Genomic DNA, 21,121 nt, shown 5'->3' with positions numbered 1-21,121 from the left:
AGGCTCGGCCGGATTGGTATCTGGTAAAGAGAACATTATACAAACAGTATCTCAATAAAACAGACTCATTCACTGGACTGATTTAATTAATTGATTGCAGGTTGCACTGTCATCATGATCGAAAAGGATTCCAAAATGGAGGGAAATGAAACCAGGGCATTTCAGCAAATTCAATCTGCAGATACGGGTAAATATAGTCTAATAAAACCTTTAAAACAGAACTGGAAACCACAGCAGTTTAAAATCTCAGTAAAAAAAAATATATGCCATCAATTGCGAGTCGTGGACAAAAACAAACTTGGACACAATAGGAACCAAGAGTCAAATACAGGCTATATTACAAGAAACAAACTTACATTTACATTCAACCAGACTCTTTATTAAAGTAGTACAGTTGAGCATGTACAAGTATTATAAGCCATAAGTCACAGCGATGTACAGAGTGTGTATAGTCTCTACACTAGGCTCCAGTCATCAGGGCCGAGGGACACTCATCCTCATAGACCAGCAACAGACCTGAAAGGGTATCTACTGTTAATCTGACATGTTCTGCGTTAAACCAAGTGAGTGCACGCCTCTAACAGGATTGTGGATTTGCATTAAATTAAAAAGGCTCATTGACAAGCAATGCAGTCACACCGATGTGCTGTAAATTAGCCTTCTTTGTGGCTATATTGGACACAACATAAAAAAAGACCTCTTAACATACCAGCCGAAGTGGAAAAATAAGCCCTCAGAGTATGTTTATTTCATAATTTACTGTGTGTGTCAGGATTATCCAAGCAAACGCTAAAAGTAGTGTGATGAACGGAGGGGCAATGTGGGGCGCACAGCGAGTCTGTGATGCCGTCTGTCGGATATTTTGGTCAAGCTAGAGCAAGGGCCCCCGTATTGCCACACACACACACACACACACACACACACACTCACTCAATGTTTTATCATTAAATAATTATTCACATTTCAACTAAACTCTTCATTTAAGAGTTCAGTTTAATAATCTATAGCAACAACAATGGGTATATTATGCCAGTCCTGCCCGACGCCCATCCGAGGCCAGGGTCCCAGGCTGTACCACGCAACACGCGTCTCTGTGGAAATCGCAGCGCCGCAGAGATGTGCTGATACAATCCTCTCCTGGGTACCTTGACAGGGCACTTCTGGACGGTGTGAACACTCCACATTTTACACCCAGCGTCTACCTGCCTCCTGGCACGCTCTCAGAATTTAAAAATAACATTTAAAAAAACGATAACAGGCTAACCCAGCATGAAATGTAACATTTGAGAAAAGCGAACAGGGAAAACTCTAAATATTCCCTTATTTGCACTTGAGAAGGACGTGGACTCCAGCTGCAATCTGACGCTTTCTTCTCCGGCTGAAACCTGCCGAGGAGGAGACCGAAGCAGAGAGAGAGGACGAGTTCTTCCACAAGTAACAAGCACACAAACACACACACACACACACACACACACACACAGATCAACAAACTGTTCAGGGGCAGTGACACAAGATCGCCAAGCACCACTTCAGATAAATCTCGCTCTCGGGTGAAGGCTGCTCCTGTACCCCGGTCCTTCCAGCTTTCAAGACGAGCACCTTTTCAAACACATAGTACCCAGGCTGCCAAGGTCTGAGAAGTCCCGTTGGATGGGTGCTTACGGATCATTTCTACATTTCGGAAAAGAATAACTGAGATTTAGAAAAATACAAAAGGCGTAAGATGTGCACCTGGCAGCAAATTCAAGAGACGGACAAAACAGCAATGCAGCAGTGGTATTTGTTTCTGAACCAGCACCATATTTCGACTGATACATCGTGTTTCGTCTCGGTTCTCACGCAGTCTCGCTTTGTTTTTACTTGCCTTATCAAACAGTCACAGTTATGTAATGATGTCACTTATAGTCTAAACGATTTAGGAGCGATTGCGATGGTTAAAATCATGTTGGTTTCATGGTATTGTTTTTCCTGGTTAAGATTAAAACACAGTTCTATCCTCAGGTTCTTTGTAACAATTTAAAAGGCTAGAATAAATTACTACAACACAGTTTATTATGGTTTTCAACCAGAAAATAGACAAAAGAATGATGCACTTCAGCCTAAAAAACAAAAAAAGTCATTTGCAGAGGTGCTTATTTCATGCAGAAGCAAGGGGTTTGCGATACCCCACATACAATACGAGTCTGCACTACCATAATCGCAGGCGTGGGAGAGATCAATTGCCTAGGTACTCCTTTATTGTCACTTCAGCAAACGGCCACTCCTGATGAAATGACAGGAAAGGTATACAAAGATTCGGTTCTCTTTGAAGAGGAACACGAAACGGCTTCAGCAAAACAACAGTGCAGCGCAAACGGAAAGCACTCTCTTGTGCGCGTGTCCGTCTCTGAGGAGGCCCGTGCGCTCACGTCCGCCCCTAAGCGTCCAGGACGTCCCGCGGCCAAGAGCAGCTCTCAGAAAGGCACTCTGTGGTCCAGCGGCAGGCTGTCCGTCAGACACTTGAGCTGCTCCTCCCCCAGCTTGATTTTGTCCTCCAGTTTGCGCTGCTCGATGATGAGCGCCGACTTCATCTTGACAAAGTGCTCGTAGTCAGCCAGGTTGTCCTCGCTGAGGTAGCTGGCCAGGATGTCGAAGACCACGCGCTCCCGGCGGTCCAGGTTCTCTTTCAGCTCTTTGGCGTCCTCGTGCTGCCTGATCAGCAGCTTCCTCTTGTCCATCAGGGTTCGCTAGAGGAGACAGACAACATATACAGCTCATATTAGTGACTGTCTTCAGAGTCATGAACAATAACTACTGACAACTCACAGTATATAACGCCCATCTTCAGTGCATTTCCGATCCATTTATTCTGTTTATCTGTTACTACAGAGCTTATAATCTCATCTAATGCATTCTAGCTGCAGGGAAATACTTTGCTCAGGCTCAGAACTACAGCTGAACAAATGCAAACCTCTGTATTAGGATGGTTATGGAAATTGCTGAACAGAAGTAAAGGCAGAGCTGAAATTACACGCTTCTATATCATTCAGACACGGCGGTCAGTCCTCTTCATGCCTGTTCTTGATCCTCATGATTCTCATCTTTAAGTCATTTTAATAGCGCTCAAGTAGCTGCAGCCCAGCCGCAAATGGGGATCATTTAACCACAGTTGCTTATACGAGCATTTTCTGCCATGCGTGGGTAATTGATTTGGTTGGTTCTCTCATGTTCGGGTGGCCTAGCACTCTGAGCCGGGGCTTTACTTTAAAATCGCACAATTTAGCACAATGTCAGTTCTGCATTTTTTACAATAGGACCCAATTTTTCACCCCTGTTCCGATGCATTGTTTGCTAAACACATTGACACTTATTTTACAGACAGAAAATAGTCAAAGAAGAGGCTGTTTTCTTCAGTAAAGGAAATAAAAGATTAATTTTGTCTGTGCAGATTGTGCGTTAGATTTTAAACAAGAGCATTTATATCTGAGACTGCCCTGACTGTGGTCTCTGTTTCAGGGAAGGTTCATAACACAGATCACCTCTTTCTTGCACATTACATTGCAGGACATTCAACAGTCCCCTCTGTTTCACAAAGGCCCCACGGAGGAGGAGAAATTAAACTCAAAATCGTCACACACTCCCTGAAACCTGAAGCTACCTGCGATGCCATGACTCAACAGGAAGAGGAATAAGGCCTTTATTTTAGGGTGAACACACTGCATTGTTCTCCCTGGCTGAGATAAAGGAACTATACTGAGAGCCCGAGAGTAACACACAAAATCAAACAAATCGGCTGTTGTTCCAGGGTGTGTGCGATGTTTGCGTTTCTCCACGAGGCAACGCCTTCGCTCGCAGAGGAGACCCCACCCGGGCCGAGCGGCTCACCTTCTCCTCGGCCGAGGCCTTGTCGTCCAGGTTGTTCAGGGCGTTCTCCACCCGGGCCAGCCGCCCGGACAGCGACAGCAGCAGGCTGACCACCTTGTCCAGGTCCCCGATGAACATGCGGAACTTGTCGAACTCGTTGGGCTTGCAGACCTGCTGCACCACGGCCTCCACCTCGTCGCCAAGCGCGTTGTTGGCCTGGACGTCCTCCTGCAGGCTCTCGCGCGCCTCTCGCAGCACCTGCAGCTTCCTGCTGATGCTGTCGATCAGCTCCTGCTGCAGGGAGTGAAGGCAGCGCTGGATTATCATTCAGTTTATTATTAACAGTGAGAGCGTTTTCATCTACTGCGCAAAGGTCCCCCCAATGATCGCATTCCCTCAATACACTCAGAACATCACTGCAGCGTTCTTAAACGTTTCTTATATTGTGTAAATCAAACACCACCGTTTAATAAATATTTGTTTTATTAAGTGGAGAAAGAATATAGTGGGTTACAAGTCCCAGCAGTTTATTTCATGTCAGTGTATCACACCCATTTCAATAGGCAAGATATAATATTTATCTTCTGATACTGCATCAAGAATAAACCTGAAAATAACTCCTGCATGAACTTCAAAAGGTCCCCAGCACGCCATTACATGTCCGGGGCACATTAATAACAGCAACAGGCAATTCAAGCAACACAAACAATTACACCAGGAAACATTCATCTGGTTTTCAAGTGATTAAACCAGTAGAAGAAGTACGTATCAGAATCCATTTAAAAAACTGTTATTCATGGAAGAATCTCAGCCGGTCTTTGTGGTCATTCTGGTTGTATTTAATAGTGTACTTGCGCTTCATTTAAAACTGACACACGCAGGTCGGTTACTACAGACAAACTGCCTCTAAGTGCTCAATAACAAGGAAATATGTTCACGTTCAGGGGCTGAAATACGAAATGCCTTCCAGGCAACACTGGTCACTCACAAGAAAGCCCGCACTCACCGTCTCGCTTACATAACTTGTTCTCAATGATCACAGAGCGCCACCTGGTGTTTAAACCGTGACATCACTGCTCAATTCACTGCACGTTCATTAGGATCTATAGATATAAATCCCCAAAACAACCACCACCACCACCTGACATGGTGTTCATTGATCAGTGGCTACCCATATGGTTTCCCTTCGTGAGCAGTTATGTTTTTATCAACCTGAGCGGCGTATTTCACATTTCATCTCTCTCCTGGCGGGATAAGGAAGAGGCTCTCCCACAGAACCCACCTTCTTCTCGGAGAGGTCGTTGTCCAGCTCGTCCTCGGAGTCCTGCTCCTCGATCTGCTCCTGCATGTCCTTCATCTTGATCAGGAGCTCCGCCTTCGGGGCCGACGTGCTGTAGTACGAGGAGCTGGTGACCAGCGCGGACGCGGCCAGACTCTCGTCCTCCTTCCTGCGAGAGAGAGAGAGAGAGATAGAGAGAGAGAGAGAGAGAGAGAGAGAGAGGGGAAAGCTTTAGTACACTGTCAGCTCTTTCATCCCTCGGAAGGGATTTGTGCCGGAGTCTCCGACAGCAGAGACACACGTGTTCATAAAGTACTGGCAACGAACTGGCCGACTCGAAATCTGTCAACAGGAGGGGAGTCCCGGTGTTGCTAATTAATATTAAGTTAATATTGACCATTTTAATATTTTTCCTGCAGACTTTCATAATATAGGCTTAATGAGAATATCCTGGAATAGCCTGTTAATATAAATTAAAACAACTCTTTCTAGTGTCATAGCATTCGTTTAAAATATAGCAGGACTTAAAATGAATGTAATTGTTATATTTTCAGTGAAGTCTGAGCAGTTTAAAATGTCAACACTAGGTGGCAGAAGAGCCATTTAGTTTCTCCAACTGCACTGCTGTCTGTGCAGATACATCCATAAACGTTTACCTAATGAAATACCTAAAATGATATTTCCTGGTTGCTGGTGTAAACAGTTATTTGATTCATTTTAACGATTTCCCATCTCAGGGAGATATAAAAGAGGGAAAGCACATCAAAGCAGAACCCAAAGATAACACACGAAGGGATTTGCTCAAAACTAAAACAAGAACATCCGATATGCATGATGGAATATAAATCTTAAGGCTGATGGATAAAACTTTTTTTTTATTATTATTTTTATTTCTTGGCAGACGCCCTTATCCAGGGCGATAAACATGCATCTATTAGGTCCTTGCTATCCTCAATGAACAGGCAATGCGTTTGTTCAATTATTCCTGGAAAGAGGACACCATCTTGAATAATGTGCTTTAAAACACACTAATAAAGCATTTAATTCAAGCCACGGTGAACCTAATTCACACTGAACCAAAGGCTGTCCAGGAATTTGAAACAGTGCATTATTTACAGTGGGGAATTTAAACAGCCCTGGAAATAAATCAAACCTCTACAGTAAAAGCACTATTAATAATGAAACGGACAGCCATATTCAAAAGCTTACTTCTCCTCCGTGGCCCTAGGGGAGGCCTGCTTGGGGGCCACTTTCCTGCGCTGTTGCGCCCCCTCTAGCAGCTGATCATCCTGGGGGAAAATCCCCTGCATCAGGTCCATGGTGGTCTTCAGCCTGCTGCTGGGGTTCAGGATGTCTGCCAGAGACTTGTCCTTGCCCACGATCTCCCTGGCCAGCTCCTCGGTCTTCTTGTCGTCCTCGGCGCTGTCCGTCATGCCCGGTACCCCGTTGCCGCTGACCTGCGCCGCGCTCAGGCTGCCCTCCCTGCCTGGGGGCGGTGGCGGCTCGCTGGGCGCCGCATCTCCGGGCCGCGTGTAGGCGCAGAACAGGGAGTAGGACTGTTCCGAGGAGCCCAGGGTCTTCACCTGGGGACCGTCCTGGCCCTCGGGGGAGCCGGCCCGGCCCACGCTGTGCAGGAGGTACTGGCGGCTCTGCTTTTCCAGGCTGCTCTCGGCGTGGACGATCTTGATGGGCACCTTCTTCACCACGGCATTGCTCTCCGTCACGTTCTCGACCCTGCGGCGACACAGAGACCCAGAGCTCAGCAGAGGTCTGCAAAGCTTTGTTCCAAAGAGACCGGCACTCGAATCCAAAATGTTTGCTTTCATTTATTGACAAATCTATGCAATGTGGTTTGGGGGGGGAAGGCAAAAAGCTACAGATTTTGGAAACTGAAATTGACTAGATTCCCGGCATGAAACGACAATCCCTTTTGACGACAGCGTCACCGCCTGCATGTTGAGCAGGAAGGCCAAGTGTTCGCGAGACTCCACTGAACAGTAGAGAAGAAATTCAATCAAAGATGGACATTGGTAAATTTCTCCTTTATCTGCAGGGGAACCGCAGTCATTCGAAATATTTAGAACTCCACACACCAGCTGTGAGAGTGACATTAAACATGTCTGGGTGTGATAAGAAAAAAAGGATTTGCAAACCTTTCAATTTGAAAAGTACATGCAAAAAATGCCCATGACTAATCAGCTGTTAAAAATATATATATATATTCAAATGGCACCCTCCAGCTGTGAGGTATGAAATCTTGCTAAGACTGGAGAGATTTCCGAACAGAAGAGGTTTGCCCCTGTAAGCTACAATTAAAATGATGACACACTTCACAGTGCTGTAAAAGGGGAGCCAACAAAGTTTAAAAGTCTCAATATCACATGACATTTGTGGAATGTGGGGGGATATAAACACGCAATCAAACATCAAACCTTAAATCAAGTGCAGGTGGAAACTATTAAATGCCAAAAACCTTGCAGCAGTCTTCACTAGAACCACATCTGCAGGATTGAGACTCTTAAATACAGCAGACAGGAGCCCGATGACCCGGCTCTGCACGTTTTTGTAAATAAATACATGTACGAGTTGAAGAGGAGCTCCTGCAGCATTAATGGTTCAGCCAAGTCAAGTTCTTGAGAACCCGAGCTCTAAGCTGCCCACAGAGGCGAAACGAGTGAAAGTGCCGTACCTGCTCGGAGCTTCATCCTGGAGGGAGACGGGCGGCTTGTCAGTCAGTCTCTGGGGAGCGAACTGTGGGGAGGGCGTCCTCGGTCCATCCATGGAGGACCTCGGCAGACCAGCACCCTGGGAGGAGGGGGCCGGGGAGAGGGAGGGGGCGGGGGGTGGTGCCGGCTCTGGTTTCGGGGGGTTTCCTCTCGTCGCAGCCCCCTGCTCTTCCTCCGGCCCTGCCTGGGGTGGGGGTGTGCCGGGGGGCCGCTCGGGTCCGGGGGAGCGGGGCCGGGCCGCCCTGGCGCTCTGGGAGCCCAGCAGCGACTCGGAGGAGTCGCTCAAGGAGGACGTGGTCTCCTGACGTCTGTATTTGTCTAGTTTGGGCGGGGGGGGCCTCTGTGGCACCGGCCCTCTCTTCTTGCTGGAAGGCCCTGGCCCTGGCCCTGGCTGCTCGGGGGGGGCGCCGAGAGCTCTGACTCCGGGATCGATCGCAGCTTGGTGCTCCGGGCGAGTGGGAAGGGCAGGGTTCACATCTCCGCCGTCCTTGCCAGGGGGCGCCTCGCCGTCGTGGTGTCTGAGGTCCCCGGGGAGGGTGGCAGCCCGGTCCCTGCTCTGTGCGTCTCCGTGGAGGAGCAGCTCGGCGGGCGGCGGGCGGTAGGAGGGGTGACGGGGGGGCTCCGAGCCCTGGTCACTCACAGGCCGCTTCTGGTCCAATCGGCTTTCTCTGTGCCCTCCATCAGACAGCCTGTTGTTCAAACACATCAAGATTACTTCTCATTAGCAATTACAAAATAAAAAAGGCAAGCGTCTCTTACGGTCACAATATTTCAATGAATTGCAGTCGAAAGTCTGAACACATATTTCTTCTGTCTGCGTAACAATGCATCACTGTTTTTCTGAAACTTTCCGTGGCAACTGTCTGCAGACAGAGCTGCATTTTTTGTTCCCACAAGCCTGCGTAAAATTCACTACGCTTCGCCACCGAGAGGCCAGCTCTGCATTCGTGGCGAATAATCACTCCCTGTCAGTGCGGCTGGGATGCCGTTTGTGTCATGAAAAAGAAGAAAAATTAACTCCTTCCTCTTCAGTTCTCTCTATCTATAATGGAGTGGTTATGAAAGAGACAAAAACTTTCTTGTTCATGTGATTAACAGAAGAGGCACAGTCCTCTGTACCCAGTATGGACTGTAACCTAGAACAGAGAACAGCACCCTGAAAATTTAAATAGACTACACATATAAGGCCCAGTCTGAAAAAGTTTCTTTAGTATCATATTAGTTATAAAAAAGTCCTGTAGGAGAATTAGCACTTACTGCACACAGCTAATTAAACTAATTATATAAACATACCTCCTGTAAACCAATTCCAATTCTCTACAATTATGCTCTTTCGTTTATTTATTTTTTCAAAATGATGGCACCAAGACATATAATGAAATGTACCCCTAAAGACTTAGTCAGCCCTGCTGTATGAACAGGCAATATTGCAGTTCAAACAGTTTGTTGGGGTGTCGGGGAGGAGAGACAGAAGGAAAACAAAGATACAGAAAGACAGGCGTGCAGAAGTACCTGTCAGGCACGGAGAGCCAGGCGCTCTGCTCTGTGCTGGCGGAGGTCTGAGCACAGAGAGTGGAGCCAGGAGAGAGGCTTGAAGGAAAGCAAAGACAGGTGAGACAGGCCAGGAGCGCTCCCACCCTGCTGGAGAGAGGGCTGAGGACAGGGGGCCGGGATCCTCTGTACTGAAGCCATGCAGAGGAGAGAATGCACTGCTGGGAGGGTGTGGGGATAATTCCTAAACTGAGACCAATTTGAATAAATGAATTGTGTGTTAGGTCACGTTTCACCCCAGCTTTGCCCAGGTGTGTAGAGACCAGTGGCACCCATCAAACCTTATCTCCCTATTGTCATCAACTGCACCCAGAGAGACGCTAAATTGTCACCCGTAGCAGGAAGAGGTGCTTTGATGTGATCTGCACTTGCACCCAGCAAAACACAGATTTGCATCTATAAGATATATTAAAGCTCTCACACCCTCATAAATTTGGAAGGCAAAATGGTTTTAATAAATGGTATTATGGTATTATTACCACTTAGGGAAATGTATATAGTGCTCTATATGCAATACTTTAAGGGCTGGTTTCACAGACACAGATTAGTACTAGTCTTGGCCTACCTGATGTTATTGTAGGTAGAGTGGTTCTAGACTAGTGCTAATCGAGGTCTGTGAACTATTGGTGTACAGGTGACAGACAGCCGAAAGAAGCTGCACTGAAATCATGCACCAGATAACAGCAGTCCACATGTGGTGTGAGGGGAGGGAACTCAGACGGATGCAAAACCACAGTCAAAATCCCAGCTTTATTAGAGTGAACACCCCTGTCCGACAACACAACAAATAGTGTGCTTAGACACTCACTGTCAAACCGGTTATCTTTCCACTAGTACCCATGAGCCATTTTCACCCACTGTGCAAAGGCACACATACGCACGTGTGACTACACAACAATCTCTGTGTTATACATCACATTCATGTCAAAACGAAATGTAATAGAGCCAAAAGAGCCAAATGTAAAAGAGCCCAGACTTTGGGAGCCAGCTATCATGGTCTTGGCTAACACTGCCACGACGTCAGGCAGTATCTTTAGACTGGAGCGTTCAGGTTGACCAGACAATGTATAAGTTTAAATGAAAAACACAAATTGTATTTGGTGTTGTAATCGACGGGACAGAACCAGTTTGCAGTCATTGTGCAGCAGACACATGGGATGGGAACATGTTAAAATAACATTGCCCGTTTCAGAGAAAGGCCAAATCCCCATTCAACATGCAACAACTTGTTAAGGAACACTGTTTGCGACATTTTAAAACAGATTACAGGTTTAAAAATATATAAAAAACAGGGACCTGCAATCCAAGTTGGTCCAGCATTTAAATCTAAAGTTTGGAACAATGTTTTTAATGTTTACATTTTTTTTTAAATAAGGTAGAAGAGTTCTCTTTAGTTTGGTACAGGAAGAGGAGAACAAACCTTAACTCCTGAAGAGCACACCCCAGTAGCAGCATTGCGTTGCGTTGTGTTGCGAGAGTCCCTGGGCTCTCACAGGCTAAAGTACACTGGCCAGGGTGGGACTCTGTGGAGGTGTCGCCTGAGCTGGTATAGATGAGTATCTAGAGCTTCTAGGGGGGGCGGGATTCTGGATCCTTATCATCTCGCAATTCCTGGTGAACACTAGTCAAGTGCTTGTTTATATGGAGTTTTAATTTGGGGCTTTTATTTGCTTGTCTTTATTTCCAATCTGTGACCAAGCTTTTATCATGTAAATGTGAATATACAGTATGGCTTAAAAGACCATTGAATAAACAACCACTGAATGTGTCACCTGTGGGTGTGACTGTCTTGACATGCAGGTAGAACAAGTTTGGTGGTCTTGACATATCCCTCAGCTTTTATCATCCAACACCGCAAAACCCACAGCACAACAGCTGGCACCTGGGTATGAAAAGATCTCTAATCTCTTCTACGCAGGGGTAAGAGACTCTCCTGGAGAAGTATACAGACGGAGACTGATACCAACCATCTGTACTCTACATTGTGGTGGATCGGCAGAATGCTTTTCAGTTCCACCAGAAAAGGTGACAATAATTAGAAAGACTCCTCGATTAGACATGCGATTGATAGTTCGAGATGGATTACAGGTCCCAGTTTTAAAATGATCGAAGTGACCATGAAGCCACGGACATCATGCCAAATGCCAAGTGCGGTTTTATCAATATCAGGAGGAAAAACTGAGCCAAACAGACAAGGTGAGAGGAGGCGGCCTGATCTGGATCCCACAGTGGCTTGAGAGAAGGGTTGTGGGGGGGGTAATGCATGCAGCATGCTTAGTAGATTTTATGGTTATCGTATCTTACTGTTTAAAAGAGAAGAGAGATAGAAAGCTTCAAGCACCACAAGCGACCAATGGCAAAGACCTGGAAAGTGTCAGATATTCCTGGATGTCAAAGAGAAGAACCGACAGAGCGCAGCAACGATATGTGCCGTTGAAGACCCTGGATCTCCACACAAGAGAAACAGTACTGTGTAATGGAAATAAAAATATAATCATTACTCATTTCAGACTGTCGCACCAAAACCCTGCTTTCTCTACAGTACACACAGATGAATAGACACAAACATGGCAGAGATGTGTAATAATCCACCACATAGATAAAAGCACCGAGCCATGGTCAAAGCGATGTTGCTGAAGGATTGGGACAGGCTTTTATTTGCCATGAAGTAAACAGGTCTCAATCTGTATAATCCAATGTTCCAGCACATTTCCTAGACGCTGCTCCACACCTTCTGTGCATTGATAGACGTCTTCAAAGCCAATTTCTGTTGCAAAATCACGCTGTTTATAAAACAAACGTAGACGAGGAAGCTTAACCAAGCTTTACACAAACATGCTCTCTTATTAAAAAATAATTGGTCCCTTTTAGTCAAAGTAAAATAAATATCATGCAAACTTTAGTATTGCAGTTAAGGGATTTGAATATGCACCTGGATGGGAGGATATTTGTTTATCCCAGAGACAAACCAGAAAATCCATCTGATACAGAAGCAGGTGGCGATTAGGCTTTTGCTTTCAGTAAAATTCACAAATCAGACAAAAACAAATGATATTTGAAATCTAAAGCATTTTGAAGCGTATTTAACTCTAACCAAAGCACTCAGTGAAGGACAATTTGGCATCAGTGCTTATGGTTTCTGGGGAGAAAATGAATACAAAAAGCATCCCAATCCTCTGAAACCTGTAGAACAGGATGACTACACCAAGGGCAACCAGACTGCAGACTGTGTCTTAAACATCAGTGCGGTTCAACACGACAGCAAAGGCAAAAGTAAGCGCTGTATTTGCACAGAGGACCTTGCCGGTCAGCTATGGATATTTTTTCTTTTGCAAACACATTTCAAACACGCAATACGGGGGCAGATTCCAACAAAAAGATGCTCTGAATTTGCAATGAAGTTGAAATTCTGCTTCCGAAATAGCCAACTGTACGTGATTACATTTCGGATCAGTTTATGGGGAAATTACACAAGTTATCACTTTAACCCCTGAGATCGCCGGGATCAATATTTCCATGGCTCTGCACTGCAAACCTATGTTGTGGCAGCTGGCCAACTAGACAAAATTCAGAAAAAATGGCTTTCCAGCTTTCACAAATATTCATATCGGTCTTTTCCATGTCTGTTTAAAAGCATTTGTTGTTTTTACATTTTATTACCTTAATCAGGAGCTTATTATAACTGAACAACTACATTTCCTTTTCTCTATCTAAAGTTAGTTTTCAGCCTCCCAAACAACTCCCGCCAGAGTGCAGCGAATGAATGACAAATAAGCAAACAGCCGTGCCGAATGGCCAAAAGGCTCGGCTGCTGCCCCCACCCACAAACCAAACACCTGGCGAAGCCGCAGCACCTGTCCAGTGCAGACTCTGCACGGTGAGTCTATAGAGCAGGGAAACAGCAGAAAACCACACAGCATACATTATTCAAAAGGCATTCAAAGGGTTGCAATTGACCCATTTCTTTTCTTTTTTTGTCTCCATAACCTCAGACACAATGTATGCAACTCTCTGTATTAATAAACATCTCTCTCTCTCCCCGCGTTTCCCGTTCTTGCACTAGTCCTGCATATTCAGTGTGTCAGTACAGACATTTCACAGTGGCGTTAAAAAAAAAAAAAGCAACATATCTGAAATGCAAAACAAAAGGGCTTGTGTAAGATGCATAACAGGGTCTGTGTCTGGCAGAATAAACTAGGATGCTTTGAATTTTCTTCTGTTAAAAATGTTAATAAAAAAATCCCAGCGGCTTAGGAAGAATAAAGTGCCTACCTCCTCAGACATCCACAGATGGTGCTCAGAAACGTTGAGTCCTATCTCAGCCGAGTGAAGCAGGTTTGCCTCTGACGGTGTTCAGAGGCTCTTTATAGCTAAACCTCCCTCAAGCAAATGTGCTGCTTCCTCTAGTTAAGAAGAGACACCGGCTCTGTGAACACTGCCCATTTTAGTATTTGTTAAAAGAGACGCACATTTCAATTGGAGGATTTACAAGCCAGGCTGACTAAGCACAGAGCCGCTCATATCTAACATACCTCAACCTCGAACTAATTCGCATAGCTTAACTCAGTGGGTGATAATTGGTGTTTATGGCATGGGTGGCAGAGCAGGACACATTTATATCCTTTTCTTTTAAAGAAACGACATTGCAAAAGTTTTTATCGACTCTCCATCTACCATGTTGAACAAAAAACATAATTGCAAATATTAATGCCTTACTGTAGTTACTAAAATATATGTTAATTTGTTTTCAAATTATATTTTATAGTCGAGGAATAAGAAAAAAAAAAACCCGAAGGTTTCTAAAAACGTGGGCAGTTTTCTGAAAGATCTTTCCTCTGGCGTCGAAGCTGACAGTTGTAAAGCCCACACATCCTATATCACGCCCCGGCGGCATCCGGCCTTCACATCTAGGGTTACAGGGAGTGCAGGAGAAGTGGAGCACATAGTTGTGACAGGGCCATGGAGACCAGTTCGCCACATGCATAATTCAGCTCGAGCCGAGCACAAAACAGGCTTTCCCCCCCAGACTCTTTACTTGTGACAACAATGAACAGATTATCATGGTAAAATTACCAAAATACATTTGTAAAACTAGGATTTTGGGATTTTTAACATGCTTAGAAATACGATTCTGCAGTGATTGCTACAGCTAAAGCACAGCACACCCCCAACGGCACGATTCTTCAAATCAATTGAGCATCAAATCTCTCCCAGTGCCATAAATAAGGTTACACAGAATCTTAATTCTAATGAAAAACAGTACGATGGATTTACAGTGCAAACGTGAGACAGACAGGATCGTCACAGGAAGGCCGTGAGATTTAAGAGGGCATCTGGTCTCTAGGCAATCAGGAGATGTGTTCAGAGCACAAGGTACGGGATATCTGGCCAGTCCTTAGTCAGGTCTGTATGAGAACCACAACATGAAATGAATCCTTCCAACCAAGAACAATACAAATATATAATATGTCAAAGCTACTCAAAATGTACCTTTGTATATTCTAGTTCCAACGGACAATGTTAATTGGAACAGGAACTTAAAAAGCATGTAAAGCACCTTGAATACACATGAACATGGTGCTTCCTCCGAAGGGTTCAGGTCTGATACCCTCAAACTGCCCAGTGAAGTCCACACTCCATGGCATGACACACTGGACCCTATGACACTCTTCCTGTGTGTAACTGTTGTGCATGCCCTGTATGCCTTTACACATGAAACAGTTTTTTTACCCCCTCTATAAGAAGAACGGATCAAGGAAGTTTTTGTATTCACAGCTGGGGCTGCACCACAGTTGGCATGGATGATGATGATAAAGACGGCACTGTTGTGTACAGGCAGAGGTCAAAGTCCCAGAGTAGGTGTTTTATTCTCAAGCTGGAGCTCGTTAGGAATTGGATTAAAATTGCGTTACTCACGAGAAGAAATAACAAAACTAAATCACTGACTGTTTCATTGTTTTTTCTGCCAAGCTACCAACGCACTGGTGGTATTTCTAAATAAACATGCACACACAGACAAGTTTGCAAATTCGCAGAGAGGTTTTCCTGCTAAATATCTCCAGATCAAAGGGACTGGGTAAGAAAAAAAGACTGAGGAGACACAGCACTGCACATCAAATCACAGTGCATAGAAGAAAATAAGTAGGTACGGTTAATTACGACAAAGTTTTTAAATGCACATGAAAACTGCAGGAAGAAAGGATATCATAGGCACAAAAAAAGACCAACAGTGCAGTTTTTAAAATAGCAGCGATTTCAAACAAACCTCAAAAGTTTCATTTTCTTTCAAAATCTTCACGCTTTGTTTTAGATAAGCTGGATAAACCTCAACTGTATCTCACTGAGACTTTAGATCCATCTTACAGGCAGATCAACAAGTTTATGGTGTTAGAAATACAGTATGAACTGCCAAAAAACACATCCTAAAAACAGGACAGTTGATTGAACATTAATAAGAGAGCGAGACTCGGAGGTATTTACCTTGCGGGAGACGGCTCATCGTCCGTGTTTTGAAACCCAGCCGGCTTTTGGTCTCTTTGAGAGTAATCCGCCGTCTTCCTTCCTTGCACAGGGACGTTCTGAGAAACATTTAAAATATACACAGCTTTAATGACAGACTGCAAGAGAGTCAAACTGCAGGAAAATCTGTAATTATCAAAGCTCTTATTTGAGGGTTCGGTCGACTGCCCTGCAAAGGAAACCTCATCACGAGGACGAAATGCCTCGGCACCTACCAACGACCGCGTTCGATTAGAGCGATCTGCAGAGCCAGTCAATCCCTTTCACTTCATTTTGAGGTCTTGGGGTGTGTCTCTGTGTACAGGCTTGGATTAATGTTTGACTAAGCTTCATTTTTTCTTTAAAGTTTTCTTACTCATTCATCCAGCTGGTAGTAAACGTGGTTAAAAAAATAAAACGTTACAGTTTAGTATAAAGGGGTTTGTGCAGTACAGCTATACAGGCAAAACAGTAGAGGAATTAATAGGGTTCTTTAGCTGGTTACACAAGATAAAACTGAAATATTCTGGGGAAAAAAAAACGAGATAGTGACCTAATCTTGGTGGAGTGTGTAGATTAAATTAAATAAAATCGGTCAATATTAATTGTGGTACAGTGGTAGGGTCAACGATACAATTACCTGCTTTTGTAATTAGGTATTGTATCTTATTTCAATTATATTACCTTGTAATCTGAGAATTATTATATAGTTGTAATAAATGGATCGCGCGGATATATTTGTGTTCTAGAATGCACTATTCTGCAAAGACATTCTTCTATTGGTGGGGGAGGGTGGGGTGTGAAGCATCCACTGAATGTTTATACGTTATTTGAATGAGACACGGTTTAAAAACGTACATTAGCCTGCAACTTTAATGCAAAACGCAGGGTGTGTTTAATGGGGGTGTTTTTCTGTTTGTTTCTTTTCCTGCGGTGCCATCCGTCATTTCAAGCTTTTGTCGAAAGTTTCTCAGTTACAAAGGCACTAGCGCGAGGTCAATAAAATAAAGTCATACAAGTTTCCAGTGTGCGCACTCTTTGACACGTAGTGGGTATTAGGCTTTATGACTCTGTATTCTGTATTTTGGTGTTATTAATGACAGGTTGCACAACGGTTTAAAGTAGTATGTCGCCTGCCTAACAAAACAAAACAAAAGCGGGTAAAAACAGGCAAGAGCTTCTCGATTCTCAAGAGAAGCTCGACTCCGAGAAGATGCTGCTGCTTGCTAAAAAAAAAAAAAAAAGCCTTGGAAAATATGATTTAGCCAAAGGATGTGGTGAATTATACACGGAAAAAAAACCAGTCCTGAAAACCACTCTGTTTCTGATTAAGGGCATTATATTTCAGTAGGACTTTAAAGCAAGCTTAATAGTTCACGGTGTTTGAAGTGGCTTAAGGAAGAATTCAGAGACACTGATCAAAAGAGACAAATGACTGACACGCATGTATGATTTGGAGAACTAGAAGCAGAAGGTTTTACTTATTGCTCAGCCCAGAAACAGTCTCACGGTATCAATAATAAGGCTGACAACATTTATAGCAAGTTTCTGTGTGCTGTTGGAAAACTATGCAAAGAACAAATTAAATAAAACATAAAACGCAATCAAGCTTAAAACTACGACCACAATCTGACCTGTCCGTGGAAATCCGCCGACGGGGACGACCTGGACCTCTCGTGCACATACGACGTTTTCGTACACTCCTCTGCCCCTGCATCCAGGATGTTGTCGGCCGAGTGATACCTCCCCGTCGTCCTGGACTCCGACGGCTTCCTCTGCTCGTTCCACGTGGCCTCATACTCCGCGAAAGTCCCGAGCCTCTGCATTTCCAACATCGTGTACCGGTCCGCTGCCTTCCTGCTGACGTCGTACTCGTCCTTATCCTCGTCCAGGGCGCCCAGCGAACACTCGTAGCCGAACGAGGCTGCGCGAGACCTCCGCTCGTGCCACGACTCCTCTGTCTCTCCGGGATGCGGCTTCCTGGCCAGCCGGGTCTCGCCGTGTTCTTCAAAGGCCGTCTGCCTGGGCGCCGGTTTAGAGAAGCCGGTCTTACTTGTGGCCTCAAAGAATTTGCGGCGGTCTGCAAAAGACGTGACCTTCTTTGGGTGAGGCTGCGCTTCCCCGACCCCGACCTCGTTCATCTTATCCGGCTCCGAGTAGGACCTTACTTTCTGCTCCTGCGTGAATCGTTTTCTGCCCCCAATTCGGGACATGTGAGGGCCGCCACTTCCCGAGGCAGAGCTGGCCTTGTTCTGGGGGACCTCGGAGCAGCCAGGCAGGGGGTTAACGGCAGAGGAAGAGTAACCGGGAGGGGCGTCGGGTCCCGGAAGCTCCAGTAAAACAGGCTCCAGATCCCGTCTCCTGAAAGACGTGGCCCTGAGGACTCGAGCCTGCGCTTCCTTCAGGTGGTCCTTGTAGGTGCTGGAGAATGAGCCGTCCGAGGAGGAGTTGGAGTTCTCCGTCGACTCGGCCTTCCAGACCTCAGCGTCTTCCTCCGCCTCGTTGGGACCGGTCAAGGTGGCAGCGCTCTTGCTCTTCTGCAGCTGAGCCCTCTTCATCTGGATCTCGTTGCGTAGTGTCGTGGCATAGCGGTCACTGCGCCTCACCTGCTTGGCTGCAAGCGGGTCGAGAACACAGCTGCCCTGAGGATCTGCAGGCATGTCGGGCACACCCATGCTCTCCTGAGCCAGAGAGTGAAGCATGGGGGTCTTCAGGGGACTGATCTTCTCATCCTCTTCTGACACCCACAGCTCTACCGGTTGGTCTCTTGGCTGGACACCCCCATACTTCTTCAAGTCATCGTGCTTACTGGGTGGGTAGCTCATGTAATGGGTTTCCACATTATACCCATTGTTACTCTTTTGGCTGCCCCTCTCTTCTGCACCAGGTTTCACCACTGGGACGTCCTGCACAGCAGCAGCAGCTGACGCTGGCCTGTCATGGTTGCCCTCTAGTCTGAAATACCCATTGCTGTCCTTGATGTCAGGGTAAGGCTGCTGTGGTTGAGGTAGCGGGTATTTGGCCTTATTACCCTTTTGGGGGGCTGCAGAACCCCTTTCACTGAGACCAGCGGCCGACTCGGTCCCTGTGCTGCCTTTCCACCCCTCCACCCTCACCAGAGACGCCTGGGAGACTGTCTGGGCCGGCTGCCTTGCGGTGACACAGTAATACCTGCTGTGGCCGGTACTCTCCATGTTTTGATCGATAGGAGCGCTGGACAAGGACGCACTAGAGGTCCGCACGTGGGCCTGGTTGTAGTTCTGATTGAAGACGTCCGTAGGGAGCTCCTGCATGCTGCTGTAGTAACTGCCTACGTTCTGCTGCTTTGGTACAGATGTCGATCTCGGTTGTGGATAGAAAGTGCTTTCATCGCTGTACTGGCGCTGGTGATGGGGGGCTGTGTAGGGAGGCTGGCCCACCCGGACGTCTGTGCTCGACAAGGAGTACAGCTTGTTCGAGTTCAGCTGGTTGTTGTTATAGGTGTCCATGGAGATGTGCGGAGGAAGGGACTCTGTCTTCGGAGGCGGGTTATAACTCCGTCTGGTCTCGGAGCCTCGTTCGTGGACACGGTGGGCTTTTGGAAGGTTATCGTTGGCCTCCACGGGGCCCCAGTCCCCGACTCTGACCGGAGGCTTCTGCGGGTTGTTCGGGCCGGACCCCTCGAGGTAAGGGGCCGCCAGACCTTTCTCGTGAACCTTGGTGGCCGCAAAGCTGTCGCTGCGCACCGGCGGCGGGGGTGGCGGCGGAGAGGGGGCGCGCTTCTTCTTCTCGGGCACGTGCCACACCGGGCCGATGTTGGATCTGCCGGAGCTGGAGTAACGGGTGCCGGGCAGCTCCTCCGCCCTGGGGCTCTCTCGGCCTCCGGTCCCGGGCGGCAGCTGCAGATAGCCCTGGCGCTCGTCCGTCCGGCCGCTCTCACTCAGGCTCTGGCTGTGTCTGCCGTTGCCGTGTCTGCCGCTGGACTCCCACTGGTTCACCTTGTAGAGCATGTTCTCGGTGGAGGCCGCGTTGCTCTTGGACAGCGGGTAATCCGGCGTGCTGGAGCTGGTGGAGAAGGAGCTGTAGGCCGAGTCGCGTTTGCTGCCCCCGCCACCGCCCGCCAGGTGGTCAATGCTGTTGTTGGACTTGGTGGGGGAGAGCCGGCCGGGGGGGTACGGGTGCGAGGAGTGCTCTAGGCTGTCCATGCTGCCCAGGGAGCTGAACTGGTCCGACACGCGCCGCAGGTTTGTCTGGTCCCAAGAGCTGGAGAGGTCATGTGAGGATGAGCTGAGAAAGACAAGAACTGGAATTATTTCTTCATTTAAAGATTTTTTTTTTAATGTTAAATGCATATTTCAACTCATAATTAAATGTTTTCTTAACAATTAAGGAAAAACTGACTAAGACAGTGTATTGTTTTCAGACGGGGTTTTTTTTTTATGGAGAACTTGTCTGAACAGAAAGGCAAAATCACCAAAAAAAATAAAAAATAAGGCCCTCTGGGGGAAATTTGACGGACAACAAATGTTTCATTCATCCTTTGAAAAAGGGAGGAAATAAAATGTAAAAAAGAAGCATGGCTGCGTGATATTTTTGATTGCCTCTTCAAATTCACAACTGTAGTGTGAGTGAAAACTAGTAAATATTACAAATTAAGAGTATCCCTGACATTCAGTGAATCATTTACTGTGGTTTTCCATTAAAGGGGTTTTATCTGAAGCATCTTCTGAGGGCAAGGTCTTCATCAGAACAAACAAAACATCCTCACAACCCCCAACACGAAAATCAGACCAGTAAATCAATCTACTTTTAGCTCCACAATCTGTGATCCCTATCCATTCTTTTAACATGTCAAGAGAAAGCCGTTTTCACAAGGGCAGTTTTCCCTGCTGGTTGCCGCAGTAACATGGTCCCACTTGCTCACCTTGCATCGTATCTCGTGTGCCAGACGGTCGTGGGAGTCACTTGTGTTTTCGCTGCTTCCGATTGGCTCTCAGTGAACTTGGTGGAGTGCCAAGAGTGAGGCCTGCTTGCAGGTTCATTCCTCCTACAAAGAAGAGACAAAGCACATTATTAGCAAATGAGCAAAAATCACGGGCAGACGGGAGAGCATCTGTGGTGGCGGATGAACATTTGCACGATCCCTTCCAACGAATCAGAAAAACAGGTTTTGGAGTCACAGAAATGTTATGAAGATTGGAACAAAATCAAAATCAACAACACAAATGTTTAATACTAAAATGAT

General features: G+C 46.2%; 1 protein-coding gene across 4 annotated transcripts in view; it reads right to left on the bottom strand.

The window, feature by feature from the left end:
- Positions 1-357: 357 nt before the first annotated feature.
- shroom2a (shroom family member 2a) overlaps positions 358-21,121 on the bottom strand; it is a 64,862-nt gene continuing 44,098 nt past the window's right edge. For 2 of the 4 annotated variants that reach the window (XM_066705895.1, XM_066705899.1), the window contains exons 3-11: positions 20,801-20,923; positions 17,532-20,163; positions 15,880-15,977; positions 9,361-9,438; positions 7,812-8,537; positions 6,332-6,856; positions 5,126-5,291; positions 3,865-4,137; positions 358-2,726 (exon numbers count right to left, since the gene is read on the bottom strand). In XM_066705895.1, coding sequence (XP_066561992.1) covers positions 2,454-2,726; positions 3,865-4,137; positions 5,126-5,291; positions 6,332-6,856; positions 7,812-8,537; positions 9,361-9,438; positions 15,880-15,977; positions 17,532-20,163; positions 20,801-20,923 — 4,894 coding nt within the window. In that variant the 3' untranslated portion in view covers positions 358-2,453. The remainder of the gene's footprint in view (positions 2,727-3,864; positions 4,138-5,125; positions 5,292-6,331; positions 6,857-7,811; positions 8,538-9,360; positions 9,439-15,879; positions 15,978-17,531; positions 20,164-20,800; positions 20,924-21,121) is intronic. The other 2 variants (XM_066705897.1, XM_066705898.1) reach the window with 2 other exon arrangements.

Source organism: Amia ocellicauda, chromosome 6 (genome assembly GCF_036373705.1).
Source record: "Amia ocellicauda isolate fAmiCal2 chromosome 6, fAmiCal2.hap1, whole genome shotgun sequence".
NCBI classification, from domain to species: domain Eukaryota; kingdom Metazoa; phylum Chordata; class Actinopteri; order Amiiformes; family Amiidae; genus Amia; species Amia ocellicauda.
This window is presented reverse-complemented; position numbering and strand designations above follow the sequence as displayed.